General features: G+C 48.1%; 1 protein-coding gene across 4 annotated transcripts; it reads left to right on the forward strand.

Moving 5' to 3' along the window:
• Positions 1 to 201: 201 nt before the first annotated feature.
• Positions 202 to 15,762, forward strand: LOC139050097 (putative defense protein Hdd11-like). 4 transcript variants are annotated; one of them, XM_070526308.1, is made up of 7 exons: positions 916 to 955; positions 2,931 to 3,033; positions 3,846 to 4,033; positions 6,108 to 6,235; positions 8,763 to 8,857; positions 9,899 to 9,974; positions 15,313 to 15,762. In XM_070526308.1, the coding sequence occupies exons 1-7, from the start codon at positions 931 to 933 to the stop codon at positions 15,460 to 15,462; spliced, it is 765 nt and encodes a 254-aa protein (XP_070382409.1). In that variant the 5' UTR covers positions 916 to 930; the 3' UTR covers positions 15,463 to 15,762. The 4 variants fall into 4 exon arrangements, with proteins under 4 accessions (XP_070382412.1, XP_070382411.1, XP_070382409.1 ...); XM_070526311.1 differs by lacking the exons at positions 916 to 955; positions 2,931 to 3,033 and adding an exon at positions 202 to 321; XM_070526310.1 differs by lacking the exons at positions 916 to 955; positions 2,931 to 3,033 and adding an exon at positions 409 to 608.
• Positions 15,763 to 16,277: the final 515 nt, after the last annotated feature.

The following is a 16,277-nucleotide window of genomic DNA, read 5'->3' on the forward strand; positions in this document are numbered from 1 at the left end:
TGTCCGTTGTTTCTTCCTGCGGCCGGAAAAAAAGAAAAGAGAAGACGAACGGCAATTTCCGTCCTGTTGCAGGCGGATGTGTAAAGGAGAGTAGATGACACAGACGCTGAAAAGAGTAGACGACTCCTGGACGCTTCTTTTTGTTCTCTTTTTGTGGGATTTACCCTCCTCTCCTGTTCAATATAAGCGGTGCACAGAGGTCGGTCTTTTTTCCCTGCACTCTGCCGTCTCGCGTTGGCTGATCAGCCTCTCTTCCCACGCATTATTTTTTACGTGGTACGTTTAACGTTTATTCATTTTTATTTCCACCGACAAGATAAGGTGAGCAAGTGGATTTTTTTTCTTTACCTTTATTAAAGCAGCGTCTGCTACGCCTAGCAGCTCCGTGAAGTGCAACCTGACAAGAAAACAGACATCCCAATCGTCACTGGCACTGTACTATCGCTGTCACGAGTTTGCGCGCGCCTCACTTTGGGTTCTTTTGCGTGTCAGATGCGCCCCTGTCTACGCGTAACTTCGGCTAGTGCGTTGGCCGGCGGATATTTTAACGCCCACGTCAACACTTTTGCCTGGAACTCTCGAGCGTACTGACCAGCCGAGCTACAAGCGTGAGTAGATGGTGCCGTGACATCCGCTCTCATGATTTGTGTCTCTTACCAAGCAACAGCGGTATAACTCTTGTTAAGTATTGCCGTGCGCCGCTAGCTCAGGGTTCCCGATAGATTATACCGTCTACGTTTCGTGTGCTATTGTCGCAGATGGCTGTTCTCTAGATGGACAACGCCCAAGCTATGTGGCCGACATTTCAAGTAGTTGCTTCCGTATGCTACAAGTTGTAAACCACTTGTGGCCGGGTCCCCCTAACTGCTCGGCGTGAACGCTGCTATCGTCGCGTTTGTCTCGGCATCTAATGAACAACGAAGCTCTGCAATGAGAGCCACGGGTTGGCTGCAAAGTAAAGCACTCCAAGTAGTTGTTTATCCGAAGTTCCCCTCCTCCCCTCTCTTCCACTATGACGTGCGTCGTAATCATATCGCATGTTTGGCACGTTCGCTAGGTTCAATTAGGTTCAGAGTGACACCACCGAGAAAGGTGGAGTACAAGGTACATTGGCCATGCAGGAAACCAGGAAAGCAGAAGTGCTGTGCATGGAGCCCGAATCAGTAGAGGGCAAAAGAAAAGCGCGTTACTCGAAAAACAACTCGACGTGACCACTTCATACTTAACGTCCGGCATGCGTGGTTCTTGCACATAACCGACTCTGCTTCGTGCCGTGGGTGCTTCTTGTGGAGGAGAACACGCAGGTTGTGTGGTGCGCGTCCCGTATTGTTTTCATTTGCCGCGCCGTGAAACGGGTGGGCACATGAGCATCCGAAATCGTGTAGAAATTCCTGGCCTCATTCGCAGCTCATGCGCTTGGGATGCTTACGTATCATAACCTACCACCCAACAATGACCTCGGCGTTCCAGCTCACCGCATATCCAACGGAAGATTCCGCTAGCAGGCCGTTTACACACCGCGTGTACTGTTTTTTTTTTTTGTGAGAACCTCCTGTAGGCTGCTATACTGTGGTATAGAAGTTAAACAGTAATAAACTGCCTCAGAAACGATATTCCCAACGTCATCGTCCTCACAAACGCGTCACATTTCCCGGTCGTTGTTGAATCAGTTTTCATGGTTATGGCTTCGTCCGCCTACCTTTCTCCTGCTCCTTTTCTTTTTTAAAAACTTCTGTTGCGATAATGCGTTTCGCATTTTTCTGCATTTTAATATTAGAGCATACTCGCAACTGTTATTCTTGCTTTTTTGCTCGTGGTGAGTGCCTGCATGGATAATTGAACTTTGATGCCTGCTGTTAACTTTTTGTATCAGTCATTCTTTTTTAATGTTCAAGACGATGTTTCTCTAATTTGCACTACGCGTTTCTGAATACATTCGCACCTGCAACAATATGCATTATCGCGATCAATGTGATCTACAGCGCGCGAGCGCTCGACCAAGTGCACTCCCAGTTTGAATAGTGCCGTCGATTGGTCGCGCGCTCCACGCATTAAAGAAGAAAGGTCCCGCTGTTTCTCTTTTTTTTCGAGCATCACCCCTTCATTAATGCTTCCGCCCGCTCTCCCAGGCTTGTGGATGGAATGATCATTTCGAGAAAATAATCTGAACAGACCGATGGCCGCCTTTGACACGAGCTGGGTATCATGCCTCTGCAAATTAAAGCGACGGTTATCTCGGATTATTTACGCTTGATTTATCTCCCCTCGTTGCGCCGTCACACAGGCTTTCTGCATTGCCGCTGAACGCCTGCGTCAGCCTTTTCTCTCCGTCGTTTCAACATCGCTACCAGTTCTTCGTCTCATATCGGCGATGTTTCGCCCGTAGCACGGCGCAGCACAATGATGGACGCATTGCTCGCGCATTAAGGTGGCCGCCGTCGCTGGTTGTCGCTTTCGTGAGACCAATGTCATGCGCGCTAAAATTGCGTACAGGCCACAAACGACTAGACATGAAAAAGGCGTTATTCGAAACAGCAGGACCCTCTCCCTCGGCAACACTATCCAAGCAGGGAGAAGCGGTTCGCGACGCACTCGTACATAGCGTGATGCACGGTAGTCTTTGGCAACCCCTCATGTAAAACCCCTACACGAGGTATGATGAATAAATTTCAGGTATATCCGAACGGTTTCGTAGATCTCGACAAGTATAGATGTTGATATGAGCAGCTAGTCGTTTTACGCGATCATGGCATGACGCTTAGTGGATTCTTTTCGTAGGTCTGGGTTTTTAACACCGCTCTGGCCGAGATGCAAGAGCGGGTCATATTGTGTGAAGTGACATTCAGTCTCGGGTTTTCGATAGAACTATCTCGGGCTCTTTGAAAGCACGTGTCGTATAGCCTCCGAACCAAATTTGTGTCTACGCGCAGTGGTCGCCGTGAAAGTGGAAAGAAGCACGGTTAGGGTCACACCCGCCCAACCTGGTATTTCTAGAAGACGCCCTGCACCTCATCGGCAACCTGCAGCGATAATGTGCGTGTATTTTGCAGACTGACGCTTAATGTGCTCGAGTGTATTACGATGAAAAATGCAACTGCTGTGGTAACACGTAACGTTACGAGTGTGAGCGGAAATGAGCGAGGCCTGATCGGGCACTGCCAGCTCTAGATGGGATGCTGCCCGTTATCGTAGAAACGAAGCGCGCCGTGAGGGAGCGAGTGAGTGAGTGAAAACTTTTATTGAGTCTTTCAAGAGTTCCGCGGTTACGAGGTCTCCATCGTCTTCATCTTCTTGGCGCTGACGACTTGAGACTTCTCTTCAGCAAGGGTGGGCCCCTATTCCAAGGCTCCACTGAGTCGTGCTGCATCGCTCGCGTGCTGCACTAGGGCCCTTTGAGCCGTGAGCTCGCTGCTGGTGAGCCGACTCTCCCATTGCTCCGCACTCGGGTGTTCGTGTTTGTGGAATGCTTTGTTGCGTTCGCATGCTCCCAGGTGATGTGGTAGAGAGTAGGTGTGGCACCGCACCAAGGGCAGGTGACCCTGTATTGTGTCGGAAACATCTTATTGAGCACGTTGAGCACGTATTGAACAGTTGTGCGGAGCAAGAGGCACTGTTTTCTGCACCCTTGCAGGCAGAACTTCTCTGCGCTCATCGGTGAATTCTATAGCACCTCCCTTTCCCACTCGGTTTTCGGCAGCGACCGCGCGGCCTATGGCCCCAACTCGGATATCAAGATATCCAAATCGAGCAACCCTGTTTCCTTCCACACTGCTAACAATATGACCTTTCGACGTGACGAAATTTATTTTATTTGACCTTGTTCTCTCTGTTGCTGTCTCTCGCAGTATCAGCGGTATGTCGCTACGGCATCTGTTCTTCTTGGTCGTGCTGGGCCGTGGGGCTGTGTGTTACCCCAACGGAGCACCGCCCACGGCCTGCGGCGACATGACGCCCAATCATGGATTTACGGCATCCACTGACAAGGGCAACCTCACGCTGACCGCCACGCCCCACGACAAGCGAAGCGCCAAGGGTGAGTCAACGCGCGAGCTGGGTATCATCATCATCAGCCTGGTTACGCCCACTGCAGGGCAAAGTCCTCTCCCATACTTCCCCAACAACCCCGGTCATGTACTAATTGTGGCCATGTCGTCCCTGCAAACTTCTTAATCTCATCCACCCACCTAACTTGCTGCCGCCCCCTGCTACGCTTCCCTTCCCTTGGAATCCAGTCCGTCACCCTTATGAACATCGGTTATCTTCCCTTCTCCTTACGTGTCCTGCCCATGCCCATTTCTTTTTCTTGATTTCAACTAAGATGTCATTAACTCGCGTTTGTTCCTTCACCCAATCTGCTATTTTCTTATCCCTTAACGTTACACCCATCATTCTTCTTTCCGTAGCTCGTTGCGTCGTCCTCAATTTAAGTAGAACCTTTTTCGTAAGCCTCCAGGTTTCTGCCCCGTAGATGAGTACTGGTAAGACACAGCTATTATATACTTTGCTCTTGAGGGATAATGGCAACCTGCTGCTCATTATCTGAGAATGCCTGCCAAACGCACCCCAGCCCATTCTTATTCTTCTGAGTAAGCTGAGTATTCTGAGTATTCTTCTGAGCTGGGTATCGTGTCTCTGCAAACGAATACTACCGTTACCTCGGGTAATTTATGCTCGTCTCCCCTCGATGCGTTGTCAGACAGGTTTTCTGCATTGCCGCTGAACGCCTGCATCGGCCTTTCCACTTACACCCTTTCCAGACGCAAGCGATGATACATGTTGGTATCGTAGAGTTTTTTGGGGTCACATTGAATCCTACAGGGTCAAAGTTCATCTGGAGACACCCCCACCCCCTTCCACATAAGGCGTGCCTCATCAGATGTTGACTTTGGCACGTTCGATAATTTTGTGCTTTACCCGACACGTGTTCTGTGCTAATGGCACATCAACAGGCCCAAACGGTAACTCGAGTGAAGTGTCATTGGTAGCATCTCTCCTTTGTCTTCCTACTTCCCTCTCCAAGATGATACAGCAATTACTTTGTGGGGGACCGTAGCTAATGGCTAGGCAATGGTGAAATTAGTAATGTGTACTCAGAAGCAGCCCAACTTATCAGCAATACGATGGCAACAAGAATCGAAGCGTAGCAGGGGGCGGCAGAAAGTTAGGTGGGCGGATGAGATTAAGAAGTTTGCAGGGACAACATTGCCACAATTAGCACATGACCGGGATAGTTGGAAAAGTATGGGAGAGGCCTTTGCCCTGCAGTGGGTGTAGCCAAGATGATGGTGAACTTTGGGTGCTAAAGAAACCAAAACTCTACATCGTCGTCTTTGCCATAGCGAGTGATTCTATGTGTTCTCCCACCTCGTGACCAGTCGGTGGCGATGTTCCCGGTACGCTTGCTTGACCGCTAGAAATGGAACCACGGACTAAGCCACAGTGTTAAGACGAGGGCTGCATGTTCCTGAGGGGTCGGAACGAAATGCCGCGCGTGCGCACTGCACTTAAGCTCAGCGGGCGAATTGTCCATACCCTCACTGCAGCTCGACTTTTTGATTGCGTCTGTGCGAGTTGTGTGCGCTCGATGCGATAGCTGTACCTCCATTCAAGCCGGATGTCGCTGGCGTTACACTGAAAGATGTTTGGCCATTCCTTTTGGAAATACTTTTTTTTTGTTCATAGAAGTTTACGCGTAAAAACGTTTAGTGTTGACCTTACGTTCACGTACGTAAATTGCCAAATCCAAATAATAAATTTGATTTTTAACGAAGTATATTTATTATTTGATTAATAGGTCGTGATAAATCAGTGTTTTTTAAAAGTCCGAACATGCAAGCGACTGTGGTTGGCTAGTTCAGGTTTCAAATGGCCAAATAAATAGTAGGCCCTTGAAAGAAAATTTCGCACATGCGAAATGAAAGGGAGGCAGATGTAGAAAGCTCCACCCTTCTCTCTTCTTGAAATCCTCCCCTGGCACCAAGCTATGATTGCTGACAAAGCTGCAAAGCAATCACGTGATGAACACCTAGAGCGAAGGTTTTGTCTACACCGCCAGACATCCTGGGGAAGTGTGGCAACGACACATTTCTAAATGATCTCTGGTGCAGTGACTTTGGAAGGAACCTTCAAAGGATTTCTGATCAAAGCAGTGGACAGCAATGGAATGGTGGTCGGAAATTTCACACCGGACATGCCCGCCATAGCGAAGGGAATCGAATGCGACGGTCACCATAACGTGAGTATTGCTCTTTCTTTTCTTTTTTTGTATAAACGAAATAGTACTGTCTTATGTCCATGATACGAAGCATAGTCTATCACTTCCAGTGCCACAGTCTCAGGGGATAACGTATACAGACTACTATGGCTTCGCCAGTGCTTTCGCTACGTTCTCTAGTGCTTTCCTTGGGCTTTTATTATTTTTTCCATTTCTGGTAACTTGTGCGTTTGACCACAAGTTCGGCCTTCATCACGGAGAGCTTGTTAGAACATGTTCAGTGCAAAGAACGTTAGTTCAGGTCACGCTCGCATCGACCTCTGCCTTTCTTGATCGCCATTGACCAACGCCTCGATGCGTCTGGCCTTGTGAAGGCGCTGAGAGCATGTGTAAGCTTTCTCAACGCTTCTTGTAACTTGCACGAGACTGCCATCTCTACTACCTTGATGAGCATTTACGCGAACATCTAAATAAACGTTCTTTTCAATATATTGATTCATGGTTGTAACAAATCGGTCGGTATTAAGAAAAAAATTGAAAAGCGTCCATGCGTCTGAATTGTCTCTAGGCCCGAGGAGGATATCTGTGCATCTGCCAAGAAAAACCGTTGCCTTATCGAACACGTCTCCCGGATCAAGCGTTGGCTGCCGCCGAAACATCGCTACTTCAGCTACTATTCATTGTTTCGTTTTCACCGTTCTGTGAACGTGTCTTGTCTGGAAGCACACCAGCTGGTACTGCACAAGAACTCTCAGCACTACCTTAGTTCTTTGATGGACATGTGCCTTCCTGAATCATTGCTAGCTGTTCTGTAGGTGTGCAGCGTTTGCCTACGCTTTCGAGGTACGGCATTTAGGTGCTGATAAGCAGCCCCGCTTCAAGCATCTCAAGGTACATTCGATTGGTCGTCTCCGAGCTCTACGGTGCGCTCTGGCGGCGTGCAATACATAGGGCTAATTTTTGGTCGGCTCTTTCAGAACGCCGCGCTCAAGCTCAGCGCACGAAGGAGCTCACTTTCGACCTAGGAGCGTGACCGAGATCTGGCGGAGTTGCGGTCACGTTGCGGCTCCGGCAACCTCGGTTTTTGACGCGATGTCAGCCGCTTCCGTCATGGCGCTGTGCCTTGACACCTGTGCGCCTGTTGCTTGCTGGTGAGCAGATGAACCCGGGAGGTTGAAGGAAACGAGAAACGGGTTCACTTTACATGTTCACACAACTGGCTCCAGATGTGGGCACACACTCATGTCGCTACATCACTACATGTCTGATTGAGCACACACGTGTCCGCTCGCAACTCACTACACCAAAGATATCCCCTTTTGAAACATTCATTTTCCCTAGGTAACTATACGAGGCGATCTTAACATGGTGCCTCGTCCAATTATAACGGTCGAACTCTTCGCAAAATCCTACTCACGGTCGCACCACTTTGCTGGACTCGGGCTCTGATGTACAGCCTTCGAACCCACATACGGAACAATGGCTAGACAATCTGGAAACGAATCCATGCTGTTTTCACGGAAGTTGTGTGCACTGGCTCATTGCTCTCCGCGACGGTCAGCTTGTCAGGGTCATGAGACCTCCACGGTCGTTACCGCCTTGACGGAGTACAGCGGTTGTTGTCGCCTCGAAGGGAGCGTGTCTGTTTTCCTGACGAAGTCGGCGTCAAGCCCAGTCGCCGTCCCGGCGTGCGCTGGTGAAAGGGCTATACCTCGTGCGAGACACCCAAACAATGCGCACTCCTGTTTTTTGGGACGCAAAACTACCGGCCACGACTGCCGACCAAGAAGTGGCTCACGATGACTGTTTTTCACGCCGGCAAGCGCTACCTACCAGTCGCCGCACCGAAATGTTTTACGGTTGGTACCGTTCAAGTCTACTCGTACCTCTACCTCCACGTAATCTAAGCGTCAGCCTATACGGACCATATGTTTCTGCGTCTCTGATTGGCTCAAAAGCTTTGCGTCTGCAGTGTAACGACTGAAAAAAATAGAGCAGTGAACGGCTGACCCAAAACGGCAGAAAAATGATAGAGGGCTTCTAAAAGAATAAAAATAAAGGGATGCCGTGCCTGTACCACGAGTATCACAGAGGCAAAGGTGTCGCTGTTCGACCAAAGCGGCCATTAGTGACTATTTGATACCTACTTCTTCCCAAGACCTCTGCGATTCGCCAATTCGAATAAAGCCTAACGCCAATGGTAACCCATCGGTCTCGTCTCGCGTCCGAACGAGGCGCAATGCCTGCAACGCCAGTGGCGAGGCTGTTCATGACACCACCGTAGTGAGACGCCTGGAAGATACCAGGGCGCTGTTTCTGCTCAGTAGCGGTTATCTTGCGTGGTGCGTCGCGCCATGCTGCACCCGTGTGTAACTAAAACACTATCAGAGAAGCTCAAGGTCAGTGTTGAACCGCGTTATCACTGTGAAATACTTCGCACTTCGTTCAAAACTGCCATTCTTTTTTTTCTTCTGTGTCTAGTTTTCTGTCTAGTTAATGATTGATCGACCTCGTGGAAATGTGCATTTTCGACTGCTGTCTATCGCAGAGTGCCATCACTCACACGAGCAGAGTGGAGAAAAGTTCTGTTCCAGTTACGTGGACAGCTTCGGACGACTATAAGGGAGGTGACGTCATATTCAGGTAAGAGAACCTGTGCTATCGCAAATTTCTGCTATTGTGACTGCGTCCAGCTGACATAAACGTTGCACCGGAAATGTTTGCCGATGTATACTTGCACTGTTGGCCAAGAAAAAAATTGGATCAAGTACCACGTAACTTAACCGAGAAAGGTCCATGCTCTGTCAAGCGCGCACTTGGTAATCTTATGTAACGTGCTCTTTGAACTGAAGTCCCTGCATTAAGCATGTTCAAATGTTCGATTTCTATTTGCTGGGCGAGAAATGTAATGGCAAATTCTATGTAACATAGTTACAAAAATTTGCGATAAACTGGGAGGGTAAGCTCGAATTTCTAGGGGTATTGCGTGAAGGATAATGAAAACGCTGAAAAATAAGAGAGCCGAAGGGTCGCGTGACGCGCATTTTAACTGCTTGCGTGTACGAACCTGCGTGCGCGCACCATGTAGCTTGCAACATGCGTGTAAGAAAACCTGACCATGTTTTTCTCTCAGCAAACGACCTTCGCGTCAAGTTTTCAAACTTCCTGCTCAGGAGCCATCTTGTTCGAGCAGCAAAGTAGCCTGCATCGTATTGTACTTGAATTCTTTCTTCGTGAAGCCTTCTTAAACGGTTTCACCATTTGAAAGAGACTCAAGATGACCGCTGTACGCTTAGCCGTCTATATTGCCGCCTGCGGCGAATACTGGAACACGTACAGCTCCAGTCCGTCAACATTATTCCTAAGCCCTCCGCTGTTTAGTTCCTTACGGACCCAGGGCTGGTTTGAGACGGCAAACCCACACATACCGAATGAAGTCTATGTTGTGTCCTCATGAGCTTGCAGGGTTTTTCTTACTGAATTCCTATTCGCGTGTTTCACGAATTGCCAGTGGTAAGGTAGCGCCAAATTGCTTTACACCCAGCGGTGAGTATCACTTACTTGCTGGTTTCTTGATTTTCTTACACCGTATGTATAGTGTGTACTACTTCGCTGCCATAAATTGCAGTAATTATACTTATGCTAATGGCTTTGCAATCTCGCAAAACTGCTTTCCATTGTCAGGGCTACGGTTGTGAGATCGAAGGCTGACTACTACCTCAAGCTGGAGTCATCTGCCTTGAAGATTGAAGGGCCGTCGGTGAGTGCGAAAGAGAGAACTTCAAGAAGCACTTTAGAAATTCGTAGATGGACAGTCCAAAGAAATGGTTAGCTGAAGGGCCTCTCACCAGGCCCCGTTGCAAATTAGTTGTGATGTTGATGTTGGTGCGAATTCACTCTATGGTACGGGGTCGGTGCAAGTTCCCCGCCACGGGTGTGATAGCAAAAAATTGAAACAATAAGATAAGTGTAACAAAAGGAAAAAAAGATCATTCCCCCCAGAAAAGCCTAAATTGTTCCTGTCTACTGCATTCTAATACCCCTGTCAAGCGGGCAACTTAATTACACTTACGGGGAGTGCACTTCAGGACCTTGAGTGACAATTTAGGCTATGCGAAGCTAAACGGGAAGACGGAGCACACTCTCAATAAAGAAAAGAAAAAAAAGGCGACAGTTTAAGAGCGCCTTTTTTTAAAGATGTAGATTTAAAGGAAACTCCTAAAAAGTGGTTGTTTTACGTTGTAACACAAATAATAAACTTAATCTATATTTTTAAAAAAAAACGAGACAATCCGTGACCGCTCTCCTTGAAAGGGCCGGTCTAAAACGCTTGTCTTAACGAAGAAAGATAGGGAGGCTGGAATTCCTGTATGAGCTTTATAATAAAAACTCGTAAATAGATCCAGACGTCTACCTACGGCGTCCAGTACGAGTGTCAGCTCGTACAAATCACTCTCATGCCATTCAGCCTTACGCGCCAAGGTTGGACCCATTCAAATTTTAATTTCATTAGAACCATTGTTGAATGGAAAAAGACTCGACGCCAGTGTGTTCACAGGGTGCCACTCAGCCGAAATGTTTCAGCAGAGGCGTGAAATGCTTTTTGCGCAAATGTGTTTAAAATGTTCCCCCACTCTATAACAGCCCGTAAGGGTTTAACTGTATTGGAAAGAAGTAAATATTTTTATTATAAGTGTGTTGCAAGTCAATGCCGGCCAAGACGAATGCCTAGCCAATCCAGAACATGGTGACCTACAACGAGGCGGCATTTGATCCTGTTGTGCAAAAAAGGGTGAGGCGTGCAGACAGAACACAAGAGAAGTAGACAACACAATCATGTCGTCCACTCCTCTTGTCGTGTTGTCCACTTCTCTTTTCTTGTGTCCTGTCTGCACACCTCACCCTTTTTTTTTGCATAATGAAAACTTACCAATTAGCTCAGCTTTCTGTCGTTCTAAAATTTGATCCTGCTAGAGCAGAACTTTAGCGAGTTCGCTTCTGATCATGTTGGTAAGAGCTGTTCAACAACTAAAATTAACATATTTCCTTTTTTATGCATTGCATTTTGTACCGTTTAAACCGCTGGCGACGAGGCTTACACACTCGACCAGCAAAGTGCGCTCCGTGAACGCAGTGTGGCCGGAGCGCACTCTTTGGCAGGTGACGCTTCACTTGCGACTTTCTGATTTGGTAATGTGCGCTTAAACCGAGTGACTCTCCGTAAGTGCACTTGCCCGCTTGGCAGGGGTATGACATCAGCCGTCTTCAGGGGTATAACATCAGTATAACTTTGTCGTTCAGTGAATGGTGATGATCGTTCACCGAGTTAAAGATACTCGGACCGTGGCCACACTCGTCACTGGCTCGAAAACGATACGTGCACTAGTGCAGTACTTGAAGTGCACGGGCTTAAGAGACCGTTTATAGTGTCCTTGTGTACGGTGTCCCTCTCACACGTACTCAGTGCTTACTCTCTCCCTTTCTTACTCTTTCTTAGGGTAGCAAACCGGATGCTGTTCTGGTTGACCTCCCTGCCTTTCCTACACTTGTTCTCTCTCTCGCTCATGGTGATGATGGTAATAATTTATTAGCGTCCCCTTTAAAATCGGGCCGCCGGCAAATAGTCACCTAGCCTGCTTGAGACAATCAGGTGTGCATACATGCTTCCTTTTAGTATTTTCGCATACATGTATTTTTTTTCATTTCCTTTTCAAAACTTCTCTACTTATGCCGTTCATTTCATAGACGCCGTCTAGCGAGCGTTTTTTTTTGCGAATTTTTCGAGTCTTAATTATTGCAGGGGAGAAAAAATTGACTCTCCAGTTCATGCCGCCAGGGCACGAGTGTCACTGCCAAAGGAAACAGTCTGTCTCTCGGCATTCAGTAGCATTCCCACCTGGTGTTCCTTCCCTGCTTTCTCTCACACTGGAGACGAGGGAGGTACAGCGGCGTCTAGCCTTGCCTCCTTCTTTCAAAGTGGAGCTTTTCTGGCCTCTTCCTCCGACTTCTTCACTGCTGCTGCTGCTGCTGCTGCTGTTGCTGCTGCTGTCTTGCACGCTGCGTCGAGGGGGTGATTGAGAGCTGACCACAAGGGTCCGGGAGACGAGATAGGCGGCGTCGACGACGTTTCGCTAGAGCGGGGCCACAATGCTTTCTGAAGCGCCCTGGGGGACGCAACAATGCCCTCCGGTCGCCGTAATTAGGCCGTGGTAGAGTGTAGAGGTGCGACTGAACGAGGACGAAGAAACAGACACAGCGCTTCGTCTGTGTATCTGTTCTTTCTTCGTCCTCTATCAGTCGTGCTTCTACACTCTACCATGGATTCTAACCAACTAGCCCGCCAACGTGTAACCACATAATTAGGCGCGACCCCTCGAAAAAAGGATTGCAGGAGCTGCCATGCTTGCCTTTGTGCTCACGCACTGCAGCAGCGACAGTCCAGGGAGGAGGTAGGGAGAACGCTATAGAGGGAGTACAGAGAGGAGGCAGGGTACGGGTACAACTGTATCCCGTACCGACACGCTCGGAAAATGGGTGATTAACCTTATCACTCTCCGCTCGTGGCATTTCACTTAACATGACACGGGAGAAAGCAAATGCGTCGTCAGAAAGCATTGCTCATTTGGGCTCTCTTCAGTAAAGGAATGAGTGAATGAATGACACATAGCTGTCTGGTATGTGTACTGCGGCGACAAACACGAGGGGAGCAGGCAAGGTAACGTATAACGTCGCATCACGACTGTCGCTCGCCTTCAACGTCACCGGCAAATACCATGCGTGGGATCTGCATATATTTTATTTCTTATTTGCTGCGCGGCGCATTTGCAGCGACGACGTTGCACCTTCCACATTGAATTAGTCATCGTGAGTGGCGTACATAGCACAACGAAAAGGCATTTGTTCGTGCGACTATCTGGCTTGGAGCGCGGTTTCCTCAAAGAGAAGGCTGGGCGCCGTTTCGTTTGAAATTTCATCAGTAGTTGCGAGAGCTCGCAGTGCTCTAAAACTTCGCAGACACTATCATCAGTGCTTGTAGCATACGCTACGCTTGTTTAAAGAGGCCAAATTTCTTGAGTTCAAGTTACATTTGGAGTTTACGATTCTGGGTTGAAATAATGGTAAGTCCCGCCTTTATCAGAGGCCTTGTCATCTAAGAATGACGCATAGGAGAAGCGTTGACAGTGACCCAACCAAACAGATCCCGTGCCTGCCCCCCCCCCCCCCCGTTATGTCATCAATTTTGAACTTGACACGAAGCATGAGCTACTTGTAGACGAATAGATGCTTTTAGGTATGTGGTACACTACGACAATGACGGTGATGAAACAAGAAAAAGAATGCCCAACCAGGTTCACCTACAGAGCCGTGCTCATTCTACAAGATAAGGATGACGCTACTACATCACCGCACGTTTTTATTGACATGCAAACATAAGTCTGCACAACCATAAAATAGCTTTAACTAAATCGAAAAAAAATGTGGTCATGTAGGCGGCATCAAGGCAAATAATTCTCGGAGAATGACGGAAAGTTATTGAGCAGAAGTCATCTGCCTTGCCCGTTCGCTCAGGAACTGTGTGCCACTGCAACGTCCACGCTCCCCTGTAAAGTTGCATATTTGTTTTCGAGCTTCAGCTTGGATTCGCCTGCTTTTACGCTTACTGGGTGCAGTTGGTCTGTTTCTTCTTGTCTAACTTTACTGTCTTCAAATTGAGAGAAATCCTACCTCCCTAACCTGTGGCCCCTACACTTCACCTTAACGCTTCTAGATCCTGCAGCATGCTTGGGTCAGTGGAGTGTATGAAATCTATTTCATTTCTTGCTTCTCCATTAGGGCTTTTCCGGGTCCACTTCCTGTTACTGCTCTTACTGAACAAATTATACATTATTCGGAGCCTATTCATTCCCGCGGATACTACCAACATCTGTACTCTATTGTTCTTATAGAATTGAGATGCCGTATATAGTTGCCCATTGCTTGATCCTTCTATGTGTTTTCTATAGAGACCAATATTGAGATTGAATATTCGTCTGTATATAAAACACACGGGACCGACAAAACCCTTGTCTGCATGGTGTTGTGCTACCTCGTAACATTTCAATAAACTTAACGAACATTGTGATTCTTGCAACATTCAACCCCTTCAGCGCCAAGCTCAGCTTACTACGGTATTCCAGAGTCCGGTTCTCGGAAATGAACCGCGCGTATACACACACACATTCTCTCTCTCTCTCTCTCTCTCTGGTGCCGTTTGCTCCCACGACGAACTAACTAGCGCTTAAATACGTTTGTTCGTCGCCGGTTCTTGTGACCCAATAGCGTATTTCAGTTCGACATGTTCGGAAGTTTTTCCGACAGTCTCCATGCAACTTTACTTGTACAATGTGTGATCTCTGCGAAAGTATTGCTCCTCGCCTGTTCATAGGTTTCGCGGGCCTTTTTTTGGTTCTTCTTTGAAATGCCGCTACTTTCAAGGAATGTCTTAGCCCTGTGATGAAAGATTAAATTTATGGGGTTTTACGCATCAAAACCACGATATGAATCCGAGGCACGCCGTAGTGGGGGATTCCGGATTAATTTTGGCCATATGGGGTACTCCAGCGTGAACACAATGCATGGTACACCGGCGTTTTTGCATTTCACCTCCTTCGAAATGCGGCCGCCGCGGCCGGAATTCGGTTCCGTGCCCTCGGGTTACATCGTACCAACTGTGGTGGTGGTGGGTACCATGTAACACCACGGTGGGTACGTACCACGTAATGCACAAATACATTTCCGGCGCAAGCAAAATTGGAGCAGCTCCACCTTTATTTTTGGCCATGGAAGCTACATTTCCATAAAAGGAAAAAAAAATACCGAAATAAATGTTTAGGATTAGAACTTCGTTGGTATAGTAATAAATTTGGCTGAACTACTCGCAACTGAAAAGTCGCTCAATCGTATCAAGAACTCTACTGTAGGCTATATGCGGTGCGTTTACAATTCTTAAACCGGTATTTCGAGGTATCAAACTCAGACCAACGTCTATGACACGACGTTGGGAACTACGGGTTGACAAAGGTTTGCCATTATTTGATGTTCTCTTTTGTTTTGCGCAGCCAAGCGACCGAAACAAGAGTGACAAAAAAGAGGAGGGGCCCGGTAGTAGCCCCACATCGCGCTCCACATCGCACACCGCCTGGCTGGTGGCCCCAGTCCTCGGCTGTGTCATTCTGAGCGTCCGACATCGCTGCCTTGCGTACCTTTAGGAAGTCGCCGAACAGACGCGGGTCACCACCGTGCTGCCGGTTTTGTTTCGAAGAAGCTGTCGTAGATTTTGTGACCACGAGATGGCGCCCCCGTGCACGTACCGATCGTAGTCCTGAAAATTACTGGACCGGTATATGCGCACAGAGCGTCCGGAAGCTTGTTTTTTACAGGACTGCATCTTTTGTGCGCTGTTTGAACGAGTGATATTTTTTTCGAACGATATGTCCTCGGCGCCGTGCAGTCGGTGCTCGCACGTTTATCGTTGCTTCTGTTATAATATTAAAAGGTTGGAATTCCGGCGTTCTCTCCATTCTCTGCTACTTGAACACGTGAAACTTGTAGAGAAGTTTTACAGGTCTTTAGAGAATATAAATGTATTGGAGTGCATACGGCAGACATTGTCAGATCCTGACTGGAAGCTTAACACCGTCTTTGAAAATGCGTACAATCAGTGCATTCTACCGGTGCTAACATATGAGGCACTAACTTGGAGACTGACAAAGAAGCTCGAAAACAAGGACCGTGCAAAGAGCTATGGAAGGAAGAATGATAGGCGTAAGGCTGAGAGGGTGGGAAGAGAGCGGTGCGGATCAGAGAGCAAACGGGTATATCCGATATTCTAATTGACATTACGAGAAAATTGGATGTGGGCAGGCCATGTAATGCGTAGGTTAGATAAGCGGCGGTACATTAGGGTTACAGATTGGGGCCAAGGGAAGCCCAGTCGAGGACGGCAGAAGACTAGGTGGGGTGACGAAATTGGGGGGAACTCGCAGGCGCTAGGTGTTAACGGAGGGCGCAGGGCAGGGGTAAT

This window comes from Dermacentor albipictus, chromosome 9 (assembly GCF_038994185.2).
Source record: "Dermacentor albipictus isolate Rhodes 1998 colony chromosome 9, USDA_Dalb.pri_finalv2, whole genome shotgun sequence".
Classification (NCBI taxonomy): domain Eukaryota; kingdom Metazoa; phylum Arthropoda; class Arachnida; order Ixodida; family Ixodidae; genus Dermacentor; species Dermacentor albipictus.